Source organism: Populus alba, chromosome 14, assembly GCF_005239225.2.
Source record: "Populus alba chromosome 14, ASM523922v2, whole genome shotgun sequence".
NCBI lineage: Eukaryota > Viridiplantae > Streptophyta > Magnoliopsida > Malpighiales > Salicaceae > Populus > Populus alba.
In genome coordinates, this window is record NC_133297.1 from 12,488,378 (window position 1) to 12,513,724 (window position 25,347).

Genomic DNA, 25,347 nt, shown 5'->3' on the forward strand with positions numbered 1-25,347 from the left:
AACTATGAAAAAGATAAAGATACAGAAAACGGAGGATAAACAAGATCTATCCCCGTCCTCGTCCACGGAGACAATAACTTCAAGTTGAGATGTGAGCAAATGCTGTCATATTTGATGAATTTTCAACCAGGTAATCAATAGATGCAACATTCCCCAGTTGAATCCTTGATAGAAAGTCGGGTGAGGAGCAGGCAAGATATCAAGTGAAGCCAACTGCCCATATTACCACGTCAGGTCACGAGATCACCAATTTTGTGCAAGATAGTGAAAGGAGAAAAAAAATACTACCTGCAGGCTTAACAAATCTTAGATATGAAGGAGAAGATATCATAACACTAATAAACACAAGTGCAATATTTGTTTCTGTCAACCCAGCAACATACATTCTCCAAGGATATGACTATGAGATAAATACAATTATTGTTGACTTGTAAGAGCATCGAAAGCCATCAGACGTAATAACCAAAGATCATAACTCGAGCAATTAATTCTCTCCTTTTCCAATACACAAAAGAGTATATGTTATACCATTAACAAAAAGAAGATCAAAACGAGAACACAAAATCAGCTACAACAGCAAGATGCAATTTTTACTCGAGAAAATTTCGATTATACAATAGCAAGGAAAGCTGGAGATCAGCAGCCATGTACTGCAAGCACTCCCCCAATTTCCATATCCTACATTTCTTTACACAACATATATTTTCCGAAAAATCTCCTTTCCTTACCCATTTATTTTCAAACCATGACTTGGATCAGAATCATTCTCCATATTTTCATCTCCCAAAACACAAATGGCCCATCACTCAAAACATTACACATGATTAGGCCTTCCCAAAGAATCAAGCCCTTCAGTCCGGCTATGAACAATCCTATGGAACACCTCTCTAACTTGCCTTTCCAAGGGATCCAATCCCTCCTTTAAAACCTCACAAACACTTGCCAATTCATTAACTCTTTGCCTCACCTCACCTTCCTTTTCCTCTGTTAACGGAAACTGAACCAAATCCATCAAATCGCCCATAACCCTCGCACACTTATCCATCTGATAAAGCTCTCTCAATAACCCAGGTGCATTCCTCCTATCCCTTTTCCGTGACTCCTCCAAAATCCTCTCGTGCAACAACACCACCGGCTGCGCCCACGGAAACTGCCTAGGAATTGAAAAATGGACCTGCAACCCTCTATCCTGGCATGGAATCGCAGCCACAAGTGCCCACATTACGAGAAGCAAAATCGTATTCATAGTGTAAACAGCCACCGCAATTCCATTAGTGGCCGCAACTTCATTCCCTCGCGGCGCAACCAAATTATTCCCTATTGCCTGGAGCTGCCTAGCAGCAGACCACGACCGCGACACGCTCCACGACAACGATCTAAAATGCCCAAGATTCCTTTGATGCTGGTCTCTTGACGAAGCCTGTTGTCTTCCAAAAGATCGGTTTCTATGAGCCAAAGCCGATGATGCGTTCGAATCCTTCTCATCTAGCATAGAAATCGACAAATCAATCAAAGCTTTTTTAGCTCGGCGAAACTGACCCTCACCAAACATTCTTTGATTATGCAAAGCACACAAAACAATCTCCAAAAGCTTCTTCCACTCTCTGATCTGCTCAATCCCATCACGAATCGCGTTACAAACATCCAATCCCTTGACAGTCCTTTCAAAATAATCCTGAACAAACCGGTCCAAAGGCGGTTTGTGGACCAACGACTTGTGATTGAACAGAATGACTCTAAACTCCTCCTGGCAACATAGGAAAGAATCGAGGAGTTTCTGGATCCAAGCCAACGAAAGCAAGCGATCAGGTCCGGCCGATGATAACTCAATAAATCGCTCGGTGACTTGTCTCTGAAAAGCTTCGAGCTCGAGCTCGAGAGCTGAGGTGCTTTGTTGAGAGTCCATGGAATGGACGGGGTCGCGTCGGAGACTTAAAATAGGATGTCTAAGGGATGCCGACGAACCTTGATAGTCCGTGGCAGGCATTATCGCATTAAAAAAAATATGATTGAGAAGAGAGAGAGGTGGAGAGTGATTTTAGAGCGAGAAGAGGTTGGTCTGAGAGGTAATGGCTGTGGGTGACTGTGAGAGAGAAACCCCAAGAGAAATAGGATTTTATTAGGGCAGAAATGGACCCCGCGTTTCATGGTGGTTGGTTGGAATTGGAAAGGTCTAATTAAAACAATTATGTTTTTCTCTTAATTACAATCAATAACTAAAGATGCTCTAAATTTTAGGAGTTTTTCACGATTTTAGTTTCTTATCAAGTAGTAGCGAGGGTTTGGTGATTATGTGATTGTTAGATGGTGTTTATTTTTGTATTTTAAAAATATTTTAAAAAAAAAATTTTTTTATTTTATTTATTTAAATTAATTTTTTATATTATTTTAAAATATTGATGTTAAAAATAATTTTTAAAAAATAAAAAATATATATTATTTTAATATATTTTTAAATAAAAATCATTTTAAAAAATAATTACTAACATGATGACCTTTAATAATATAGAATTGAAAATATGAGAAAATTATATTTTATCTCAGTAAAAAGTAAAAAGTAAAAAGTGATAAAATCTTATTTTCTAATACAAATTTTTTTTTTATTCTTTCTCTCTTTTTATAGGATAAAATTCCCAAGTATGGGTTAGTACTTTCTTACACGAACCAAACACGCAGTGAACACGCCTTGAGTCAGCTTGGTATGTGTTTTGCAATGGAAGAATATTCTTTTGTACGGGTGGGATTTGGGCCGTTTGATTAGCTTGTGATGTGGTAGGGTTGCTTGTGTAAACGTGGTTGTGATTTAAGAAGGGTGTGATGCCTGCCACGTGGTGGGTGAGGGTGAGGGAGTGGAGAAGACAGGGTCATTTGAGAGAGAGAGGGGATTGTATACGTGGACGGTAAAGCTGGGTCTTCGGTGGCTCGTAATAGAGGAGAGCGAGGGACTCGGTCCCGTCCTGATTTCTAGAAGGGAGTGACTGACGTGTACAGTTTTCTGCACCTATTTGTCGAAATTACCCCTGTCATTATCAGCGAGTTTTGCTTTTTTTAAGATGGATATTCGGAAGGGATTATATATAGTTAATATATGCATCCACCTATCATATGGTATGGCAGAGAGTTAGTATAAATAATGAAAAAGTTCATGATGGAAAAATAAATAAATAAAGTGGGATGATGGAGACTGGTCTAGAATTTAAAAATAAATAAAATATATATATATATACATACGTGGATGTGAAAGATGATTGGAAAAGGGAGTGTACGAGCCTTCGAGGGAAAGAAAGAATAATATTATACAGCTTGGAGGTACATTAAATATTAGTTTTAGGGCTCCCCCAGGAATGAGAGTCCCTTGTTTTGTACTTCCATTCAATGTTTCTTTAATGATATCCTCTTGGGAGGCTTTTAATGCCTCCGTAAATGTGATTTATTATTTTAAGCTTGAGATAAAAAACAAGGGATTACAAAGAGTAGGGACTAAAAATAATAATAAGGAGAGATTATGCAAAAAATATATATATAAAAATAAATTGGAGAATCCACAGGTAAAAAAGGAAATAATACATCAAGAAAAACAATTAAATAATTGAGAATCCATTGTAAAAAAAATTAATATAATTGACTCATAATCTTTTTTTATTTAGTTTTTTTTTTAAAAAAAAAAATTTTGTAGAGATCTCATACAATATAAATAGAGGAGTGACACAATATATGAGATTAAAGGAGAGGTTTAAAAAAAAAAAAACTGAAAAACCCTCTCTTTTGTTCCTAAAAAACAATCCCCAGAAAAACATCCTTTTTGTCATCTTTTTCCCCAATTTCACCAAGCAAAAACCTTCCCCCCATCTCCACCCTCTGTCACCTTGCACCGCCATTGACCCGACACTTCTTGCCTAACAACAACCCAGCGCTTCTAAAACGACCGCCCAAGAAAATCACGACAACTCCTCCATCTTCATCACGCAACACAATTCATCTCCTCCATACATTGCCTCATTTCCCTCACCATAAATCAATCCAAGCTATGCTCCATCTTCCTTCCTAAAACAGCCTTTTATTTTTAAAAAAATTCATCTGTTCCAGTCACATCCATATTCTAGGATAACCATTCTTTTTAAACCATATTCTCATTTCATTGTATGCCAATAATAAAATCCATGATTGCATCTTAACACTTAATGAAATATTAATTGACGTTTCCAAGGGGCGTGGTGTGGCGGCAACGGGTTTAAGATCTGCATAGTAAATCTCGAATTTGAGTCAGGACGTGCATCTCTTATAAAAGTCTGGGACAGCCGGGATTTTACTTGCTTACCTGATCCATTAAATACGATTTTCCGGAAAGTGGGGTTTCCTCGAATAAAAAAAAATATATATATTTTTGACTCGTTATTAAAAAAATCAAAAAAAAATTTGTGTGTATAGATGATCACAGTCATTAGCATTTGTAACTCGGTTCAAAAACACAAAAGATACAAATATACATAAAATGATATACAACAAGATCTTTTCATTTGGCTGCTAAGTTCACGTAGTTCTTGATAAAAATGATAATAATAATATATATATATATATCTCATAATGGCTACAATAAAATATAAACATGACTAGATTAAAGGGAGGAAATTTTTTTTTTTTAATCCATAATAATAATAATAAATAAATAAATAATGTTCCGAAGAACTGTATCATAAATAAGATAGAGAATATAGTTTTTTTATAATAAAAAATGAGCAAAGATAAATAGATGCTCTCACGCTGCATGCACGTCGGGGTAATCTTGGGGTTAAATAATTCTTTAAACCAAAAAACCACTAGCGGACGACAATGCAAGGCATAAAGGATTTTATAACTAAATCACTTACTCATAAGTAAATCAATTTTCTAATGGTATTTTTATAAAGCCTCTTACAGAGTGTTCGGCCAACTCTTATTTTTTAAAAAAATTAAATTTTTTATTAAAAAATACTTTTTATGTATATTTTGGATTCTTTTAATGTGCTAATTTTAAAAATATTTTTTAAAAAATATAAAAAATATTATTTTGATACATTTTAATATAAAAAATATTTTAAAAAACAACTACAAATACATTTTCAAACAGGTCATTATAGTCTCAAACAATATTTTATTTAGAGTAAAGCCGATAACCCAAAAGGTTACGGGTACATATATTATCTTCTTGTTTTATTATATATATATATATATATATAAATAAATGTTGTAAGATTTATGGATCATACTAATTATATTGCTCTTATAATTAAGAGGATCCAAAAAAGAGGGAAAGACGTGGGCTGTGGAAAGGAGGGGGAGAGATTTGTAGACAATAGAAGGAGACATTCTCTTTTTTTTTTTTCTTTTTTTTTTTATGATGAAAAAACTATATTTCCCTCGAAACAACTATCGATGGATCCAGCAATGCTGGTCGAGACCACAACCCCCTCCGACCGAGCATAAACAATTCCTCCATAGATCGGTGTTTCAGAAGATTTTAGCATATTTTTACATGACGTGGCTTTAAAATAAAAAAAATTATTTTGTGGTCCCTGATATGCAAGTTATATTGGATTTTCTTCCTTCTGGGCTCCAACGATTTCTTTAAAGTGTGTTTAGAAGTATGGTTGTTATTATTTTTTAAAGTGTTTTTTCATTTAGAAAAGTATGTCAATAAATATTTTTTATTTTTTAAAAATTATTTTTGAGATCAGCACATCAAAATGATTTAAAAATATTAAAAAAATATTAATTCAAAGTAAAAAAAAATTAAAAAAATTTTCAAATTTTTTCAAAAATACTTTTAAAAAACATTCCCAAACACCGTCTTCATCTCAGTACATTTTATTTTCCTCTCCACATAAAAAAACTCTCGACCCTCTCACTGAACGCAACGTATACAGGAAAAAAACAAAACAAGAGAGGTATATTTTGCCATTTGCCACTGAATTTATAGTTTTTATTTTTTCTTTTTAAAACAAAGTCTGCATACGTTATTGCTTCCATCATTGTTCGCGGTGAGTAGAGAGTGGCATTTAAGAGACTAAAGTGCCGCCAATAATAGTGCCCACGAATATTGCTGCTTTGAAGGTCGAGGATGATGGAGGAAAATAAAAATTAAGCAAGAAAATTTATTTGTAAAATCTATTCATGTTACATGACATATCAATTAGCAATGCACTAGCTTGGTAGCCCACCGGGTAGCGTCCGAACCATTTTATTATTATTATTATTTTGCGTAAATAAAAGATGTTCAGGTGTCTCTAATTTATTCTAAAAAAGCAAAGAAAAATCCAACTCGTGCACTAGACATGATTGAATCAAATAAGTTGGTACTATTTAATTAGATTAAAAAAACACATAAAAATACTAAATTGACTACATTAAACCAAAAGAAGAGATCTAATAATATGCACAAAACATTGTTTGGTAAAAAAAAAAAAAAAACTCAATTCTTAGCCAATCCAATATAAAATAAAGAAAAAAAAAAAAAAAAAAAAATTAACCTAGGTCAACCTGAGTTAGTATGTAAAGCCCATAACTCAGTTCATGTGGTTAAGATAATCCAATAAAAAACAAATAAAAAAATCACAAAGCTTAATTCTCAACAAACTCAATATGGAATGGTGAAATTAAAAATAAATCAATTAATAAAAAGAAACAAAAAAAAACTTACAAACCTATAGGTAAGCCCACAAACCTCTATTGCCTGAATCATGCAAATATGATAATCAAAGAGAAGGAAAAATAAGAAAAATCATGAAGTGTAATTCTAAAACCAACCTAGTGTTTATGAATGAATTCAAAAAAAAAATATTAATTTTTTTTTTTTAAAAAAAAGCTAAATCAATCCTAGATAACTTGCCAACCCTGTGGCTTGGTCTTGAAACTGAGATCACCTTATAGAAAAGAAACTAAAGAAAAGCACAATTCTAAAAACAAAAATTAATGTTGAAAGAATAAAATTAAAAAATAAAATCAATAAAAAAAATCAACCCTAAAAAAAAACTAATATCAACTCAGGTTAACTTTTTAAACCTATGACCTGGGCCTTAAGACTATGATTACCCTAAGAGAAAAAACAACAAATCTCAATTCACAATCAACCAAATGTTGAAGAATGAAATTGAACAAAAAAAAATAATTCTATAAAGGGGTCCTAAAAAACAATAGCAATAAAAAAATAAAGATCAAATTTGAAATTAAAAAAAAAAAACATTGAAAGGATAACTTACAGTTTTGGATTGAATGGTGAAATTAAAAAACAATTACAAAAGGGTAAAAAAAAAAAATTGAGGAACGAATTTGAAAAAAAGAAGATTACAACTTAAAATTTTTAATTGAACGATAAAATTCAATAAAAATGATAAATTCTACAAAAGAACCTGAGAGAAAAATGAGCAATAAAAAAAAAAAAATCAAATTTTGAAATGATAATAAAATAAGAGGAAAACTCTAAATAATAAATAGATTAGTGTGAATTTAAAGGCAAAAAGAAAGATAAAAACGACAAATCATCGATCTTCATGCCACCCATGTTTTTTCTAACAAAAGCACATGGCATGAAGCTTTCAATGCCACCGCGGAACATGGTGCTTCTCCAATGGAGAAACTCACACGTGTCGCCTTAGCGTTGCAAGCTTCTTTTTGCAAGCTCTTTCACTTGTTGGCGCATGTATTATATGAATCGACCAATCTGAGATGCTCGTTAACTCTAATCCCCTGTAATTTGTCTTGGTGTAAAGATTGGTCCCTCAATCGTTATTACTCAATCCTTGACAAATCAAATATCAACTTGTTTTGAAACTTTTCATCGATATTATGAGATCCTTGTATCTAGATAACTAACATAAATCATTAAATAAATTCTCTAAAATACCGAACTTGGAAGCATCATTTAAAAAAAAAAAAACTAGTAACCAAAAAAATAACTTGAGTTTTTCCCTTGCCTATTCAACCCAATTCCTCATTAAAATATATATATAAAAAATGCCTAGTATTTTTTAAAGCCTTAAATTTGGTCTCCAAACATTTAATTGCTCTAAACCAATAAAATTGAATTTCACTTTATGAAACTGATCAACCAAAAAGCAAAATATTTCTTCAACATCCCTATTTGTAAGCAGAAAAAATAGTCTCTCAAGTCCAAACTCGTATTATTGCAATGTTAAAAAGGTCCAAAATAAAAAAATAAAAAATAAATTGAAGGATCAAAATATAAAAATACTGAAAAACAAAGAAAAAAATAAATTATTATTGATGATTACTATTATAATCCTATTTACTGAAAAATGGTACAATAACTTCAAAAGGAGTTTTAGGTTTTTGTTAATTTGCTACGATTTTGCTTATATCTGAACAGATTGATTAATGTTAATAATATCGGCATTTTACTTCTTTGATATCTCGGGATAGGAGTCAACGAATTATCCTTGATTACAAGAATTTACATGACATTTGACATTAACCAAAAACAAAAACAAAAAATTGAATTCACTTTATACCTATTCACATGTCACAGTTCATTGAAAATAATAAATTGACTTTTTTTTTTAATTTAATTTTAATTTTTTAATTTTATTATTAAATATTTAATCTATTCATTATTTAACTTCATAAATTGATTTATATTTCAATATTAGTTTTACCGAGATTAAACTTTATAATTTATTTCAAATTAATTTCTATAAGAGTCATTGTTGTCTCATAACCGAGTCACTAGTTTAACAGTTTAACTAAGTTGAATCTGTTTTTTTTGGTTTCTTTTTTTTTAATTGATTTTTTTTTAGTTTTATCATTTAATATTGAGTTGATAATGAATCGAGATTTATAATTTTTTTTTTTTCATGGTTATCTTAGTTTTATGATCCTGGTTTCAAGTTTGATTGGTGAATCTGAGTTGACTTGAATTATTTTTATAATTTTTTTTAATTTCACTATTTAACATTAGATTGATTATAAATTGAAATTTCATAAAAAAAAAATTATTTACTTTTTATGAGGTTATTACGTTCTCATAACTTAAATTGTGAATTTGACATATTAATTTAGCTGATACAGATCAATTCAATTTATTGTTATTCTAGTATTAAAAAACACATATTGTCTTGAAATCTTTTTGAGTCAAAATATATTTTTATTGGTTATCTAGATTGTCTTTTGACCTTTTAAGTCAACCAGGTTATATCTAGCCAACTATTATATACTTTAAATTTTTTACCTACTAGAAAACGCATTAGTAATGCTTAGAAAAATTATGTTAAAAAATACTTTGATCTGATCCATAATATAACACAGATAAATAATATAGTTTCATCAACAAGTATTACCATTTTGGAAAATAAACTATATTACAAATTATTAAGGATCGATGAAATATATCTTACGAGTTACGACCCTCAATTTTCAAGAATCATACAAGAAAGCTTTCAAGAACAAAACCATGTTTTCTAGCGAAATGGAAGTGTTCGGTTGTCTCTTGCAAGCCCTTGAAAAAACAATTGTTGTGAGAGAGATGTTTTAACAACTTGGACCCAATTAGACACAAGGGCGTATGCTGTTTGTGCACACATGCACGCCAATTAACATATTTATCTCCACTTAAACAGCATGGATTAAGATAACGAAGCCTTTAATTATTACAAAAGATAACATCCACGGGCTTGCTTAGATTATAAATGGCAAGAGAATCTCTCTTTAACAGCAAAACCACCCTGCCTCACGTGTGGATCTCTGCTTTCTAGCATGTTATTTTTTAAATATTTTTTAATAAAATTTATTTTTTTAATTTATTTTTTTTAGATTTTTTAATGTGATGATGTTAACAATAAATTTTAAATAATAAAAAAATATATTATTCAAGTATATTTTTAAATAAAAAATATTTTAAAAAATAATCATTACCACAATACTAAATAAATATTAATATTCTTGTAGCATCGATGACCATGACCAAGTGAGGACAAAATTGTGATTTCCTATGAAAGAGAAGGAGTGTTAAGAACGGAACATAGAGGATCACATTGTTATTTTGCTTCTTAATTCCCTGATTTTTTTAGGAATTCTTCTCGAAGAAGAGAGCACATATTAATTAATTTGTAAGTTTTTCTATATTAGATTTGACTTATCAATTTGATAGGTTTAATTGTGTTAAAAAATCCAAAAACAAAATCCTCGATAACGGAGAAACATGGATTTGTCTTTTTAGAAAGAAAAAAAAAGTTGACTAATTTGTTTTTTAACAAGCCTTTTGAAATAAATTATTTTTATCATATGAACAGATTCGATCTTATCGTACCTCGCAACTCAACTTATTATCGTAAATCCACTATAAGTGCATATATAACTTTTTAATTTGCTCAAGTGTAGCAGCATATATTTTGAATCGTATTTCTTTTGGAGGTTTCTAATTATTTTTGTAGGTGCACTGTCGTTTTCAATAGAGTTTTTAATACACCCTTTACCATGTAACTTTTTTTAAAAAGTGATTGAAAGCGTGTTAGTAATTGTATTTTAAAATATTTTTTTTATTTAAAAGATTATATAAAAATAATATATATTTTTTATTTTAAAATAATATAAAAATACCAAAAAATAATTAATTTAAAATAAAAAAATATTAATTTTTTTTAAATCATTTTTAAAACACAAAAATAGACTAATCTTTAACAAGCACAAAATTTGATCCGGGAGATGAAAGTTGCATCCATACATGCACCCACAATATATAATTTCCACTTGCATCTAGAAAAACGATGTTTTTAATAAAATTATTTTTTAATTAAAAATATATTAAAATATTTTTTATTTTTATTTAATATAAACATATTAAAATCATATATATATATATATATATATATATATATATATATATAAAACAATCTATAACAAGCAACAAAAACAAAAAGAACAAACACTCCCCTACTACTCATCGTAATTTTAATAGAATAGGCTAATAAATACATTTTGTTTTTTGAACCTACAGCTAAGACGTGTCGATAGACCCACCCACCTATCTCGTATTGTCCAAATAGCTAACCCTCCCCCTCTCGTGAATCGTACTCTTTTCAAGTCAATTATTTCAGGGGATAGATAGGCTTTTCCTCGCCGCTCAGCATTTGCTGGACAGCCGCGTCTCAATAATTGCAGGACCGGAACACCGATCAACTTGACGGACCATTAAAGAGAGAATCTAAGAGAAAACCTGCCTTTCCTTCTCCAAGAAATCCAGCCTGATTGCCATTGCCACGCCATACTTGCCCCACCTGAACTTGAAGAGAGACCAAAGCTTTCTTTATGCTCTGTTCACACACATGAATAATTCTCGGTGGATAAGACAAAGACCAAATAAACTGTCCCCTGTAAAAATAAACACTGCTTATATACATGAGATCGTGTCCATTTGCGTGCTGCCAGCAAAAAAAAGAAAAGAAAAAACTATCAGCATCGACGCATAAAGAATTTCACAAGCGTGAACGGGGCTCAAGTTCTGACCCGGATATATTTTATTGCTGGGCCTCTCAAGCTGTGGTCCCTGAAGGCTTAAAATATAAGCACCCATGCATGTCTATGCCTTCTGGTAGAGGTAATCAAGATCATGGCACGGTGAGATGCACAGTTTGACTCTTTCTGGACGTCTATTTTTACAAGTTATTCAACGAGACAAGGGATATGCACCTGGCCTGAGAAACAAGAACCAGCATCCAACCACTGGCGATTTTTATTATTTCTTTGACAAATTGCTGGCATCGATTTCTTAGAGCACGTGTTGATAATAGGAGAAGGTGTTCGCCTAGTTTTTGTGAATTTCTTGATTCCTGGTCAATGAGACTCGAGGGCCAAGATCAATGCTATATTATTTTAAGTCAGGAAAAAACTCGAACGCTGTTATTCTCATGGCCTGAAACAATGACCTGTCCATGGCCTGCCATGAAATAAGAGGTGCACATATGAGTTAGGGTATTTAATTATTGGAGAAAGATATAGCCATTCATGGCAGTTGTTGAGCTGTTGGTTGAACTGACGATCGATCTCAAACGATGGGGCCCTCTTTTCAGGTCTTCCTAACCCCACTAGAAAGCCCCGAACAGGACAGCAGTCTAGATCCATCCGATCTTTGATTAGGTATATTGACCTCGTCCTTTGAAAAACTCAAGAGATTGTAGCCACAGAGAGGATAAAAGAGGACCACAATGCACTCTCAACTGCTTCAATTCCAGGAATGTTCAATGTCATAGATAGTTCTTTTTCTTTGTGTGGATTGAAAGAAAAGCAAAAGAAAATCTTAGAATTCAAATACAAGATATTTACAATGTATTTAACGGATTGCTTAGTAGATATAAAACCCAACTGAGTTTGAAATGGTCAAAACCTTGACTTGCAATCTCGAGTTAACTCGAAATCCGGGTAAGACCCAATCTTTTTTTTTATACATATATTTTTAATAAATTTAAAAAATATAAAATTAATTTGTAAATACTTGGCTTTATATATTATTTTCTAGCTTTTTTCTGTGTGAAATGTTTATTAACTTTTCCATATGCCATAACTATAACTATAATATTTATTTATATGAATTATTTTTTAATTATATATATATATATATATGAAATATTTCTTAGATCTAGAATTAGCTTCTTAGCCGGGTCAACTCTAAAGTGGAATTAATAACCATGGATTGCTACACTCACATGAAAGCATGGGACAGAAAGATGATGTTGGAGTTACCATTCCAACTATATCACCTGAATTTAGTTATCGTGCTCATTTATTTGTCTTAAAACAAATGGACGACGGAGAAAAGCTCAAGTATAAATAACCCTAAGCTACAATACAACTTCTGGGAAAGATGGAGAAAGACAAGAAAGCCATGAATTTCTTAAGGTGGCAAAAAGCCTGCCAATTGAACAAGGATAGACTGGCACATCAAGAAAGATAACATCAAATATCAGATAATATTTATTTAAATATTTTTTGTTTAAAAATATATTAAAATAATATTTTTTTATTTTTTAAATTTATTTTTAATATTAATACATCAAAAAACTTGAAAACACAAAAAATAATTGAAAGCAAAGAAAAAAGTAGTAAAATTTCAAACTTTTTCAAAAATATTTTTGAAACACAAACTTTTAAGAAAAAAGTTGAATATTTACATATTATTTAAATTTGATCCCAATAACTGCAATTATTTTAAATTAATAAAATCTCATTTAATTGATCCCAACAGAGCAGTTTTTTTTTTCCTAACATCATGAGAAATCATAAACTGGGAATCCAAAATAGATAGTCAAGTCAAATTCCAAAAAAAATGCAACTTCAAAGAGCAAATTGGAAAAATTGAATTCAAAATATCGAAACAAAAAAAAATAAAATTACCATTGTAATCAGCAGTAACATGAGTATGGGTCAACAGTTCTTTTCCCGACACCCTTTAGTTTTTTCTTAACGAATCATAATCTTAATTCTTAATAATAAGCTGATGATCATTGCATACCCATGTGGCTTAAGAGTCGTACCAGTTCGCTTATCAAGAAACAAGATGTGTCAATTCAGGGCTGACCTCAGTTTTGCAGCCGAGGTAAGGCTGCAGCACTTGCATTCTGTCAGAATCAAACTGCAAAACTGTAAATTAGGCAGTACATAAGTTACAGGTAATATTTGATGTACCAGTTCCTACTCTAGCATACACAGTCCCCGACATGGAAAGGCAAACCTAAAACCCAGGAATGGAGCAGGAACTGTGTATGCTAGAGTAGGAACTGGTGGTTGACTGGAGTATCAAATGGCTGCCTGGACTAGCTGCTTGGAGAAATGGTAACAAGTGTTGCTGCTAAAAAAACCCTGATGCCTAGGCAGCAGTATCCAACCCCATAGATGAGAACACGTAAGCACAACCTCAAAGCACAAACATTTTCAAGGATTTATCACCACGTTTATTTCACTCTCTTTAACTCCAACGTCAGCCACGAAGATGCTACCAGAATCACACCAACCGCCAACTACATCCCTATTGCAACACTGCAGCAATGATCGGAAGTAAACGTGTGAGATGGATGGCTCGTCCTATATTAGAACAGCATCAATATGGTGTTGTTAACTAACTAGAAGCGCAGCTTAAATCAATGCAAGCCCCACTCACAACAACAGAGATGGAATTACTTGACCCAGGCAGAAGACTATACTGTTTATGAGTTCTATATAAATTATCATACTGCATTTCAGCTAAGTTCACACCAATTTAATAAAATTAGAAGCGTGCGAATGTGAACCTTAGAAGAGTAAGACTTCCCAGATATTTCTTTTAGTGCACTGCTTTGGTGGACCTACAAATGGGTTATGAGTTTTTGTTACAAGTTAACGAGTTATCACTCTCCCATTTTCTTTCCGCCCTTCATCTAAAATTATCCGGGTCATTTTCATGTGTTACAGAACCAAATTCTAAAATTTGCTACTGTTGTTTGAGACTTCCAACAGCATAAACAATGGGATATTGTTTTTATCACTCAAACCAATTGATTCCAGCTATGGCGGAGAGAGAGAGCATACAAGTTTGAACCAAATTAATCCAAAATGAGTAGTTACCACAAGCACAGAATTCTTCGCAATACAAGTAATGCATGCTGAGCGCACCCTGAAACCATGTGCAATCTTGAAAAAAATAGAGCATTATACCTTACTGAATCCAAGCCAGTTTGAATCTCCTCTAAATGAAAAGACCTTTTTGCATTCTTTCCCCTGCCCACAAAGGACCTGCGGATATGTTCATCATCAAAAGGGATGAGAGGGCAAAAGAAGAAGAAAAATTCTTACAAAGGAAAACAATTTAGAAATATGCTCCAATTTTATGCAGAATCTAGAGCACCACAGAAACTAAAAAACTCACAATCCCTCTAATAGATGAAGGACTACTTTGGTTAACAATTAAAAGGCACCCTTCATGCCTAGATAACTGGCACCAAATTGTACGCAAAATTATTCCTGTGTCCACAACAAACACTTTCAGCGGGCATGTGACAGCCACATGGATACCGTCTCATATTTTGGTCTATAATTCAAAGCTTTCCATCTACCATTTTACATCCCTGAAAATTTTCTGACAAAGCCTTTAAAGCTCTCTGCTTAAAAGAAGTTTATTTCATAGAAAAGCAAGGTTGAACATTTACCCTTTTCACATACTAGCAATTTACAGACGACCATACAAGGTGTTTCTCTAGAAGATGTTCAGTAAGAATGGAGTGCTTCAGAGTTTTCAGCATTTTGTGTGTTCACGAGAATTTCCCATGCTCTGTCCATTTAGCAGTGTACAAGCACCTTTCTTCCCCCATGATAACAAAGCAAAAACAATTTAGTTTCAGTTCTATTATATTTTGTCATCTTTATGAAGTGAAAATGCCCCCAGTAGAATAAGTGAGGGTGATCAAACTACAACTTTGTAAAGGCAACTGAAATGTAAACTTAATGGACGTCTAGTCAATCTGTTACTAAAAAATGCCAAGCAAGAAAAGCAGTAAAACAAGAGAGAAGCTGTCGTGGCTTCCTAAGCAATAACCTCATAATCAACCCCTTGGATATAGATGTAATCAGGGTCAAGCGATGAGAATGCAAGTCCGGTTATCTGCAATTGTAGCAAAAGCAAAATGATTTAATATGCAGCATTAAAACCCAGAATACAGAGAACTTCAGAAGGAAAAAAAAATCAGTACAGGTTAGCATATGTAACCAGAAAGCCCCATTCTTAATCTTGAAAGCCATTAGAATTTCTTGTGTTCAAGATACACAATAAACCTCATAAGTGAGTAATCTAGTGACAAATTTGAACAAGAGAGATCTCTTTAAATGCAGGAAAGTGAGAGAAGAGGATCTGTGAGGAGCAGACTTGCAGTAGACACTCATTTCAAGAGTTTATATTTTGCTATCCCCTCTTTACTATTTCATCTTTTGTCTAATCTCCAGTGAAACAATCAAATCATGAACAGATACTTTTTAATAAAAATACTAAACATGCATAATATCAATAAACAAATACGATAACAATGGATTTTGTTCTTCCTTCCATTGCTAATACAATAAATAAAATTATCCTTGAATGTTGAAACATGGAGAAGAGCCTGAAAAAAACAAGAATTTAAGGGGAGGAATTGATCAAATAAAAACAGACCTCATATTTTGAGCAATGCACCCATCTGGAAATTGGCGACCATCTACATTCAAGATGTAAACATTAATTTGGAGGACAGTATAAATAACATGCTGATTAGAAGAACAAACATGCAATCATTGATACTCAGCCAACATCTACCTAAATAACATGCTGATTAGAAGAACAAATCATAAGTCACAAAAGAGACCTCCCTCATTAGAAATGAAAATCCCAAGCTATTATAAATGAAATCTCTATCCCCATTAATTGTCCCAAACAATCCAATAGCGACGACCAACCTGCGAGGATCATATATGGTCACAGTACGATCAGCCCCACCTACTGCAACATTACCAGTTGAGGAACTGCACACAGCATAGAAATTATCACCAAGAGAACCAGAAATTCGTTGGAGACAACCACCATTTTCTTTCATTCTCAAGTCCCATAGTGTGAGCTGCAGTAAATTCCAATACATGAAGCAGAGCAGCACATGTAAACAAACAGGGGAAAGGGCAAATATGAAAACACACAATAGTACCTGGCAGCCCTCAGCAACAGCTAATATAGAATCTCCACTTCCATTGCCTGAATTCTCCAAAAAGTTCAATGAGGATGGGTACCAGAGTCTGCAACATAGTCAAATAAATGGTATAAATGCATTAAAGATAGCCCAACATTCAGGACAAAGAAGTTACTTGAAGAAGTAGAAAAATAACTCGGGTATTCTAAGGGATTGACACATCATAAAGGGTAAGATGATCTTTGCTGGACATTGATGTATTTCAGATTGAAGGCTTTTTGTTGGTCTGTTCAAGAAATCACAAGATATTTAGATGGCTTCTACCTTCTGAGAGAAAACAAATTCCTTAACTATCAAATGAAATCCAGCCAACACAGTCTGCCATTCCTAAATCATAGATCCCTTCACCCTCTTCTTTAAACTATGAAAATTACAAATACATTTTTTTCTAACCATAAATATAACATGGTCCACAAGGCTTTCTAAGTAAGATAATCAAAAGGAACAATTTTACTAGCAGAAACTATACTTACGTACGTAAAGTGCGCACATGGATGTCTTGGTCATAAACATCAATGCTTTTGCAAAAGCTACGTGCTACGGCTGCCTGGAACCAGAGATGATGAAGGCACAAAAAGTTTAGGCAGCAAATAAAGACAGCCATTCATGTTAAAGGGAGCTGGATGTAAAGAAAGCAACAGGGATAAAGCTGACATATTTCATCTAGTAAAATTCTATTCTAATGACGTTCAGAAACAATGTTGTTACATCCCAGTTATTGCTTATCAGTACATTTGCAAATAATCAACATCACTAAAGAACTTCCAGTCAAGCTCACATACCAACAGTAGTTTTGTCTAAAATTCCGAGCTCCTAATTCCTCTCAACAAAAACTATAACATCTGACATAAAAACAAAAGATACATATATAATTACATAATTACTATTGCACAGCATCAAGTTCTGAAAGTTTGTTTATAATGTTATATTCTGAAATATAAAGAGATATAACTTATAATGATAAGACATACATTGGCATAGAGAACCTTTTGTACCAGACACCTCACTCCTTATTTAGAGAATTGATGCTAACAGAATAGATAAAAGTTCATATTGACCAAAAAAGTAATCATAAATTTGTTGATGGGAATAAAGCGTAAAACAACAAGAAAATTTGGTGAGTTTTAAAATGGGAATCTGGCATAGTTCAATGATTTCACTATCAGGATTGGATATGCTCATCCACTTGAGACGGAGAAAACACAGTACTTGATAATCTATACACTTAGCCATCTGCTGCCATGGTTTCAATCTCTTGCCAGCTCAATAGATATTGAATGACATTCACTGTGGCCAGAGTGTATATCAACAAGTTTAAAATTAGTGCAACAAAGAAATTAGTCACCATGGACCATTGACTTCGACTGAAGCAAAGGCCTGCCCAACTGCTTTCTCCAACACCAGAATCTCGAGGTAATACTGAATAAGTAAGCTGTTTAATATCTGAAAATAACAGAAAAATACATTGATAAGGCATTTCTATCAACCCCAAATCAGTAACCGTGATAAAAACAGAAACCAACAGTGAAAACTAGTAAGGTATGTGTGATTTTAATTATCAAGCTGTACTTTATACAGGCAAATGACATGCATGGCCCTCAAACCAGAAAACCATTGATTGGTTAGAAGAGCCATTGGTACAGCAATTTTTTCAAGGCCTAAAAAATTGAAGTGTGACTGCTGGGCTTATAGGTTAGCAATGGAATAAACCCAAAATGACAAGCTTTGAAGAAACCCTAGGCATATTTTATGGCTGATTCCTTAGGTTGGGAACCAGCAGAAACTAACACAGAAACAGAGCAATAAGTAAAAAAACAATCAGATTAGTTCCAGTTAAACACACAACTTGTCGTTCATGCACTGTTGGCAATTTTTTTAAAAAAAAATCAAATAAATAAATTTGCAGCAACCAACACTGAGATTTGAAGTCAAAATGTAATCTCATGATCGGAGAGCATACAGACAGTGGCTAGTTTAACTTCAAAAATAAGAGTGGTGGTCAACATATTTGCAGTCTAAAAGCATAGTCTGAATTTATCCATCAGTTTATGACTTTCTATGATAGCATTATGTGCCACTATGAAAAGCTCTTCCAAGCCTGAATAGACTATCACTGGTGATCACCATCAACAGTTTATCAACTTAGCAGCAAAAGAGCTAAACTACATTTTCCTTTTCTGAATCATGGTATAGTCAACCTCTATGTGCTAAATTCCAACTTCAAAATAGATTGAAGCAAAGGAATAGCAATGAGCATAAAATGCCTGATTAATCCATCCCATAAGTTCATGAAGGAGTAGGAAGACATACAAAGTTTCAAAGTAGAATACAAACGTGATACCAATCTTCATCATAAATTATGCTGAAATTATGAGAGCTAAAATAAGGAGAACTATACCGTTACCACTGGTATCTAGTCTGGACACAATAAGGTGTCCATAACCATCCACACTTCCCAACACCAAGTGACCAGGGCCTGCAAATAATTTGAGAAGTCATCAACTCCATCAATAGGGTAAGCTAGCTAAGGTACAGACCGTATGTCATCAGTTAATGTCAATGCAAAGTCACATACTTTCAGTTTCGGAGAGCACTATACTCTGAATTTCCGACCGATGAGGGCAGCGATTAACTAATGAAGAGTCCATGACCTTCAGAAAGTCAGATGATGAGCAATTAAATTGATGCATCAGTAGTGAAATTATACAATGAACTAAGCTGATACGCAAAATTGAGACCTGCTTCTGCAAATTTGCAACAGCCACCTACTTAGAATGTAATGAAATACCTGTGTCTGTGCAGGAATGAGGAGGCTTTCTTTCCCTTCACCGACCGAGGAATTGTCCATAGGAATCTATCAAAAAGAAGAGACAGTGAACCGCTCCTTATTTTCTTAAACAGATCTAACATGAGCATCCAAAACAAACACTAATGACATGGATGATGGGACCTTGCTAGTTTTAGTACTCGTTCATCCAAAGTCATTGTTGTACTGGTCTAATCAAAATCACTCATAGCATAAAAAGGCCCTTTCCAACACATTTTAAGTTCTATACTTTCTTGTTTTGGAAGATCCTCTTCACAATTTGGCTCTTTTACCCCTTTTCACAAATTGATTCTTTTGATGACTTATATCAAACTTTCATAACAGCAGATCCTCACAATTGTTCCCATCTTTCATTTTTTAAAGAAAGCACTTTTTCTAAAATGAAAATGCAAACAGACCCTATACAAAGGCAAAGTTCGGTTCTAATCAGATTCCACATAACTTCACTTGTCACTACTCTAGTGAGTTTCAAAAACCATCTCACTGGAGTAATCATAGCATAGCAAAGGCGCTGTTTCCATACTTGGGAATATTAAAAAACCAGAGTCGGAAAGAAACTATTTATAACCCACAAAAAACTGAATCGCCTAATTGGTAAATCCTAAACCAAATAGGATATAACAAAGAAGAACACAATCAAGTACTGGCTCCTATTGAATTCAATAAACATTAAAGAAGAAGGTTATTAAAGAAAAATCAAGGAAAAATGCAAGTTATTAACTATCTCTACCAGGAGTTTGTACACGTGACAACCAGAGGCAATGTAGACCAAACAAGAGGAGCCATCCTCATTAACCTGAACGTACGACAAAAAAAAAAAGGGCAGACACATTTAAGATTATTACAATACTACATGTATATAGATAATTGAAGAGAGACGAGGCGAGACGAGAAGAGAAAATACATGGAGAGCAAGGCGGGTGGACTGTAGATTTCCAGGCGAAGGATTCTCAATTAGAGTAGAAGGTACAACTGCCTTTCTCAGACTCCTGACCTCCAACACCATACTGCTTTCTTTAGGGCGTCGCCGCCGGCAAGCAAGTGTCTAGTTTCCCTACCTTTAAACAAGAAGCGCACTTGGCCTTGAGAGCGTGCCAAGGACTAATACTTTGTCTATATCGAAGTTCCACTTCAAGCACTTTACAGCATTTTCATATTCATCGTCAGAGGAAATTACCTGCGGTGAGCTTAGACAAATAAAGGGTTTTGTGCGCCGGACCAGTCCCTTTTAATAAAAAAAAAAAAATGTTTTGGATGAATTATATTTTGGTCTCTGTTGATTTAACAATGATCCATTATGGTTTCTGTAGTTTACAATTTTTCGAACTGTTTAGAAAAATTTTCAATCTGCCCCTTCGCCTTTCAATCTTTTTGCCTTTTGTTAAAAATAAATTAAAATTATTAACAAAAAAACTAAAGAAAATGGGTTTTTACTATATTCCTCCTTGTATAACACCATTAATTGAAATAGTTTTTTTTTAAAATTTATAATGTTATTTTTTTCAATTTTATTATTCAACATTAAATTTATTAGGAATTGGATTCTATAATTTTTTTTGATTTATTTTTTATGAGATTATCCTAAACTCATGACTGGACAATGGGTTTAACATGTTAACTCAGTTGAAACGAGTTATTTTTAATTTGATTTTTTTTATTTCATACTTCATTATTAAATTGATTGGAGATTACGTTTCATAATTTGTTTTTTGTATGCTTTCTACAAGGCATAACCTTAGTTGACTCGAATTGTTTTTTTATGTTCTTTTTAATCATTTTTTTCAATTTTATCTTTCAATACTTGATTTATTAATAATTAAGCTTCATAATTTATTTCAATTTATTTTTTATTGGGGTATACTGGTCTCATGACCCAGATCGCGAGTTTGGTTGGTCACCTCTGGTTGACTAGGTTATTTTTTTTGTTTTTTTAATTTTTGATATTAAATTTATTAAAATTAAAATTTAATAATTTAATTTAATTTTTTATAAATTCTCGTGATTTAATGATTGGTATAAGGATTGATAGGTTAGCTTGAAACATCACCACCTAGGCATCGCATGACCACTTGCATTAGAGCCTGACTTGAAAGGTGAAAAGGGCCCAATAGGAGGAGGCCCCAGTGCTGCCCCTGCAGGTTTTATCTTATAAAAAGTGGCAATAGTGTCGTGGCCACTATGCACCTCCAATTGCAATCTCTTCTCCTGTCCTTTACCACAAAACCTAATTCTAGTTAGCTTTCAATTTGTTCTGTGCAACAGCAAACTCTCTCATCAGTGCTGCTGCTGCTGCTGCTGCTGAAAAGAAGAAAATGAACTTTTGATAAATATTTTATGGAGGTTGGAAAATTAAACAAATTATTTGGAGAATAGAGATGATAAACAAGCAGTCACTCGTATGAATTGGCGTGCACCGGAGCGTGGAACTTCATGTTCAAAATCTCAGCAAAATCCTTCGAGGACAGTGACAAAAACAGGTTAATTATTAGGTATTGATGTTTAGTACTGGCATTTTCATACCTGCTTCAGAAAATAGTGAGAGCAGAAACTCCTGCAAGGCATAAATCCAAGGAAATTATGTCAACAAGAAATGAACAAGAAGACAAATTTAATAATTAGCAGCCCTTGGATCAATTTTCTCTTGAGAATCTCCTATGGCAGGGTGCCATTTTATTATTGATATTACACAGCAAAATTCCCAAGATCATAAGAATCAACAAGCTCGGGTTCCAACAGATTAGACTGATCGATGAGGAAAAACATGTAAGAAACCAGGAACAAAAATAGCTGCTCGTAGGGTAGCGTGGAGAAGTGGAATATCTATGCACAGATTGTTTGTCGGGAAATAAATTTTTCAGAATTGATTTTTGATATTTGATATTGTTATAAAAAAAATTAAATTTTTTTTAATAAATTATAAAATAATTTATTTATTTTTTCAAGTTCACATGAATCAAATTTAACAAATAAAAAATTTAAAAATAATGAAATTATATAAAAAAATTATTTTAAATTAAACAAATAGTCATAAAAAATACTAAATCTAACAGATAAAAAATTAAAAAATATTAAAAAATTAATTTTATAAATTATTTCAAGTAAAACAAATAGTAATTAAAAAAAATGAGGCCAAATATAATTATAAAAATTTCAATTGAAAAAATAACAAGATAACAACAAACAACAATAAAAAAAATTAAATTTAATATAAAAATTCAATTATAAATAATGAAATTAAAACAAAGATATATAATAATAAAAAGATAAAGCATCATATTTAATATAACTAACAAGATAATTTTTTAAAAGTATTGTCAATTAAAAAAAAAACTTCCATTAACATTAAGTTAACTTTTCATTTAATTGAAGAAATATTTTTTATTAATCATCATTAAAAAAATACAGAAAAAAATCATAAAATAATACTTAAAAAATCACTTTACATTAAACAACGATGCTAGTGAGATACAATTCTGAACAATTAAAAAGATTCCATTGCACCCTTTTCCTCGTGTCCTATATATGACGAGTCCTCTCAGGCGCTCACGATATACGATATATAAAATCAACAGCAGGCGTATTGCGTGGCATGGGCCTGCACATATATTAATGATTTAATGTGTTCATTTATTCTCAGAAGGCGCAGCAGAGATAGAGAGAGAGAGGGGGAGGGAGAGACAGAGATCTTTCAGTTCAGATCGATCCTTATCTCTGATGTCTGACCCATTAATGGTCACGGGTGGCCTAAGCCTAGGTCATCATCAATGGCGCCAGAAGGAGAGTTTGATCAGTATATATAGGCCTCCTTAATTAAGACCCAAAATCATGAATACAGCTGAAGTGCAGCTAATTATTGGCACTTCAGTTTAAATATGATGGAAAGTAGTGCTCACTTCTCAAAATCTGTCAATTTGGTTGAGCTCGCCTGAAATTGTCTTGCATGGCTGGCCGGCTGGCTTGCTTTTGAACATCAATCAGGTGAGATCTCAAGTGTTTGCCTGCCTGATGAGTAAATGGTCTGGTGTGTTTCTGCAAAGGGGGCTTGCCTTCTTTCTTCTTTCAAGAATCAACACAGGGCAGTACTGTGTCTTTAAACTAATTTCTTTAGACTTCCAGTAGCTCTGAATTGTGGTAGAATTAATGATCTTTTGTAGATTGTATATGACGAATGCAAAATCTTCTCACCCATGTAACCGTACAAATTTCTGTCATCTCATGTTTGACAATCCCAGTGAAAAACAAACCACCCCTTTCTCTTGTTAATTTCTTCTTCCTTTCTTGTTAATCTCTGTATATCTATCTGTTAATAAATAGCTAACAGCGATCACAGGTCTTTTTCCTGTCGCTTTTTCCACTTTCCTTTCTTTCACTCTGATTCTCGTTCAACTTATGAGGATAAAGAAAAATCATTGCAGGAGATTAAATATATGATTTATTTTGCTGAAACAAGACCTTATGGTGTTGAAGGATACAGAGTTAATTTTCAGAATCAGCTATAAGATGGATGCATGTGTGATTATTTTGCCCCCAGGCTGGCCTTGCGCTAGGGGCAGAGCTGAAATTGCCTTAATAAACAAAGAAACATATTGAATTATGCACAAAAGAAGTGGACGAAGCAGGCGAGGACCGCTTTCGTCTACCGTTGAAGAGTTTTCTTTGTTGGCTTTCTATATTGGATAAAATAGGATTTCGGTGACAAGGAAATGATGGCAACTAAGAGAGAAGCGAGCAAGAATGAAGACGATCCCCAATACAAGAACAGAATCATCAGCCGATCTCTCGAAGTACTACCGTAGTAGATGGAGACCACCCACGGCAGATCAGGGCATGTGTGTTTAGGAATGAAAGGAACTTGCACTTCAATTTTGAGCCAATGGTCAATCGCCCAAGTCCTACGGTGTTTAGTCTGGGAATTTGAGCTACTCCGGACTGGATAGGCCGCTGGTCGGGTTGATTTCTTTGCGGTGTAAAAAAATGACTTGATATCATTAAAGAGAGTTGAAAAAAATAACGATGGTAAGTTCACAATAATGAAAATATAAAAGATTGAAATTTAAAAAAATAATAAAAAAAATCTTAAAAAATAAAACACCATTAAAATTGGGCGAGAAAGGCAAAACTTGCATATGTGTACAGATAATTCAATAAACAATTTAATTATAAAAAAAATAAAATTTTGAAGGACAATTGAAAAGGATAAAAAAAAAAAAAAAAAAAAACCTAAAAAACCTCTAGACTATCATGACAAGCCTCTTACCTAAATTATAAAATAGGGATAAGTTGGTTCAAAATAAAATGGAAGAAAATAACTTAATTTATTTTTCAAAATGAACAATTTTAAAGGATATATTTAGGAAAGAAAATGATGTAAATTTATATTAACTTTTCAAATTTATAACCCTAACTAGTAACTAAACTGAAAGCACCACGTATAAAAAGCTACCATTTTAAAACTCAGCTTGACTTAATAGGTTGACCCATGATCCAAGTGGCCTGTGGCCTGGACTGAGCAGGATTTCAAAAGAAACTGGGGGGGGGGAATTAATCCAGATAAGGCGGTCAACCCTAGAAAAATCTAATTAAAACGGGGTCAAAACATGTTGCCTATTTTGTTTATTTTTCAAAATAGTATCATTTTTACTTTTTTTAAAAAAAACAAAAAAATTTTGGTTGAGTTGGCTTAATTCATGTCAACCCACTTTACCCATGACTCGATAATTTTTTTTTTTCGGGTGAGGCCTAAAACAATGATAAAAACCAAGTAAATCAAATCCTAAAAAAATCAAATGTCTAACG

General features: G+C 32.9%; 2 protein-coding genes across 4 annotated transcripts; both read right to left on the minus strand.

Annotated features, from left to right (window-relative positions):
- Positions 1-504: 504 nt before the first annotated feature.
- LOC118047074 (protein BYPASS1-LIKE) lies at positions 505-2,107 on the minus strand. The gene has a single exon (XM_035056609.2). It carries the CDS (start codon positions 1,985-1,987, stop codon positions 815-817), a length of 1,173 nt encoding a protein of 390 aa, XP_034912500.1. The 5' UTR covers positions 1,988-2,107; the 3' UTR covers positions 505-814.
- Positions 2,108-13,352: 11,245 nt separating this feature from the next.
- LOC118045769 (uncharacterized) lies at positions 13,353-20,764 on the minus strand. Of its 3 annotated transcripts, none has more exons than XM_035054810.2 (13): positions 20,456-20,764; positions 20,273-20,347; positions 19,513-19,578; positions 19,300-19,375; positions 19,123-19,200; positions 18,070-18,167; positions 17,198-17,271; positions 16,683-16,770; positions 16,441-16,598; positions 16,160-16,202; positions 15,551-15,616; positions 14,674-14,751; positions 13,353-14,019 (listed from the first exon to the last, which is right to left on the minus strand). In XM_035054810.2, the coding sequence occupies exons 1-13, from the start codon at positions 20,555-20,557 to the stop codon at positions 13,915-13,917; spliced, it is 1,107 nt and encodes a 368-aa protein (XP_034910701.1). In that variant the 5' UTR covers positions 20,558-20,764; the 3' UTR covers positions 13,353-13,914. The 3 variants fall into 3 exon arrangements, with proteins under 3 accessions (XP_034910701.1, XP_034911419.1, XP_073260290.1); XM_035055528.2 differs by having other exon boundaries at positions 20,282-20,347; positions 20,456-20,763; XM_073404189.1 differs by lacking the exon at positions 20,273-20,347.
- Positions 20,765-25,347: the final 4,583 nt, after the last annotated feature.

Bases quoted from the DNA above. Each gene is read 5' to 3' on its own strand.
- LOC118047074 (XM_035056609.2), bottom strand. From the start codon at position 1,987: ATGCCTGCCACGGACTATCAAGGTTCGTCGGCATCCCTTAGACATCCT.
- LOC118045769 (XM_035054810.2), bottom strand. From the start codon at position 20,557: ATGGTGTTGGAGGTCAGGAGTCTGAGAAAGGCAGTTGTACCTTCTACT. The intron at 15,617-16,159 runs GTCTGTTTTTAT...CTACAATTGCAG, and splicing joins TGCATTGCTCAAAATATGAG to ATAACCGGACTTGCATTCTC. The intron at 14,752-15,550 runs GTTATTGCTTAG...ACATATCCGCAG, and splicing joins TCCAAGGGGTTGATTATGAG to GTCCTTTGTGGGCAGGGGAA.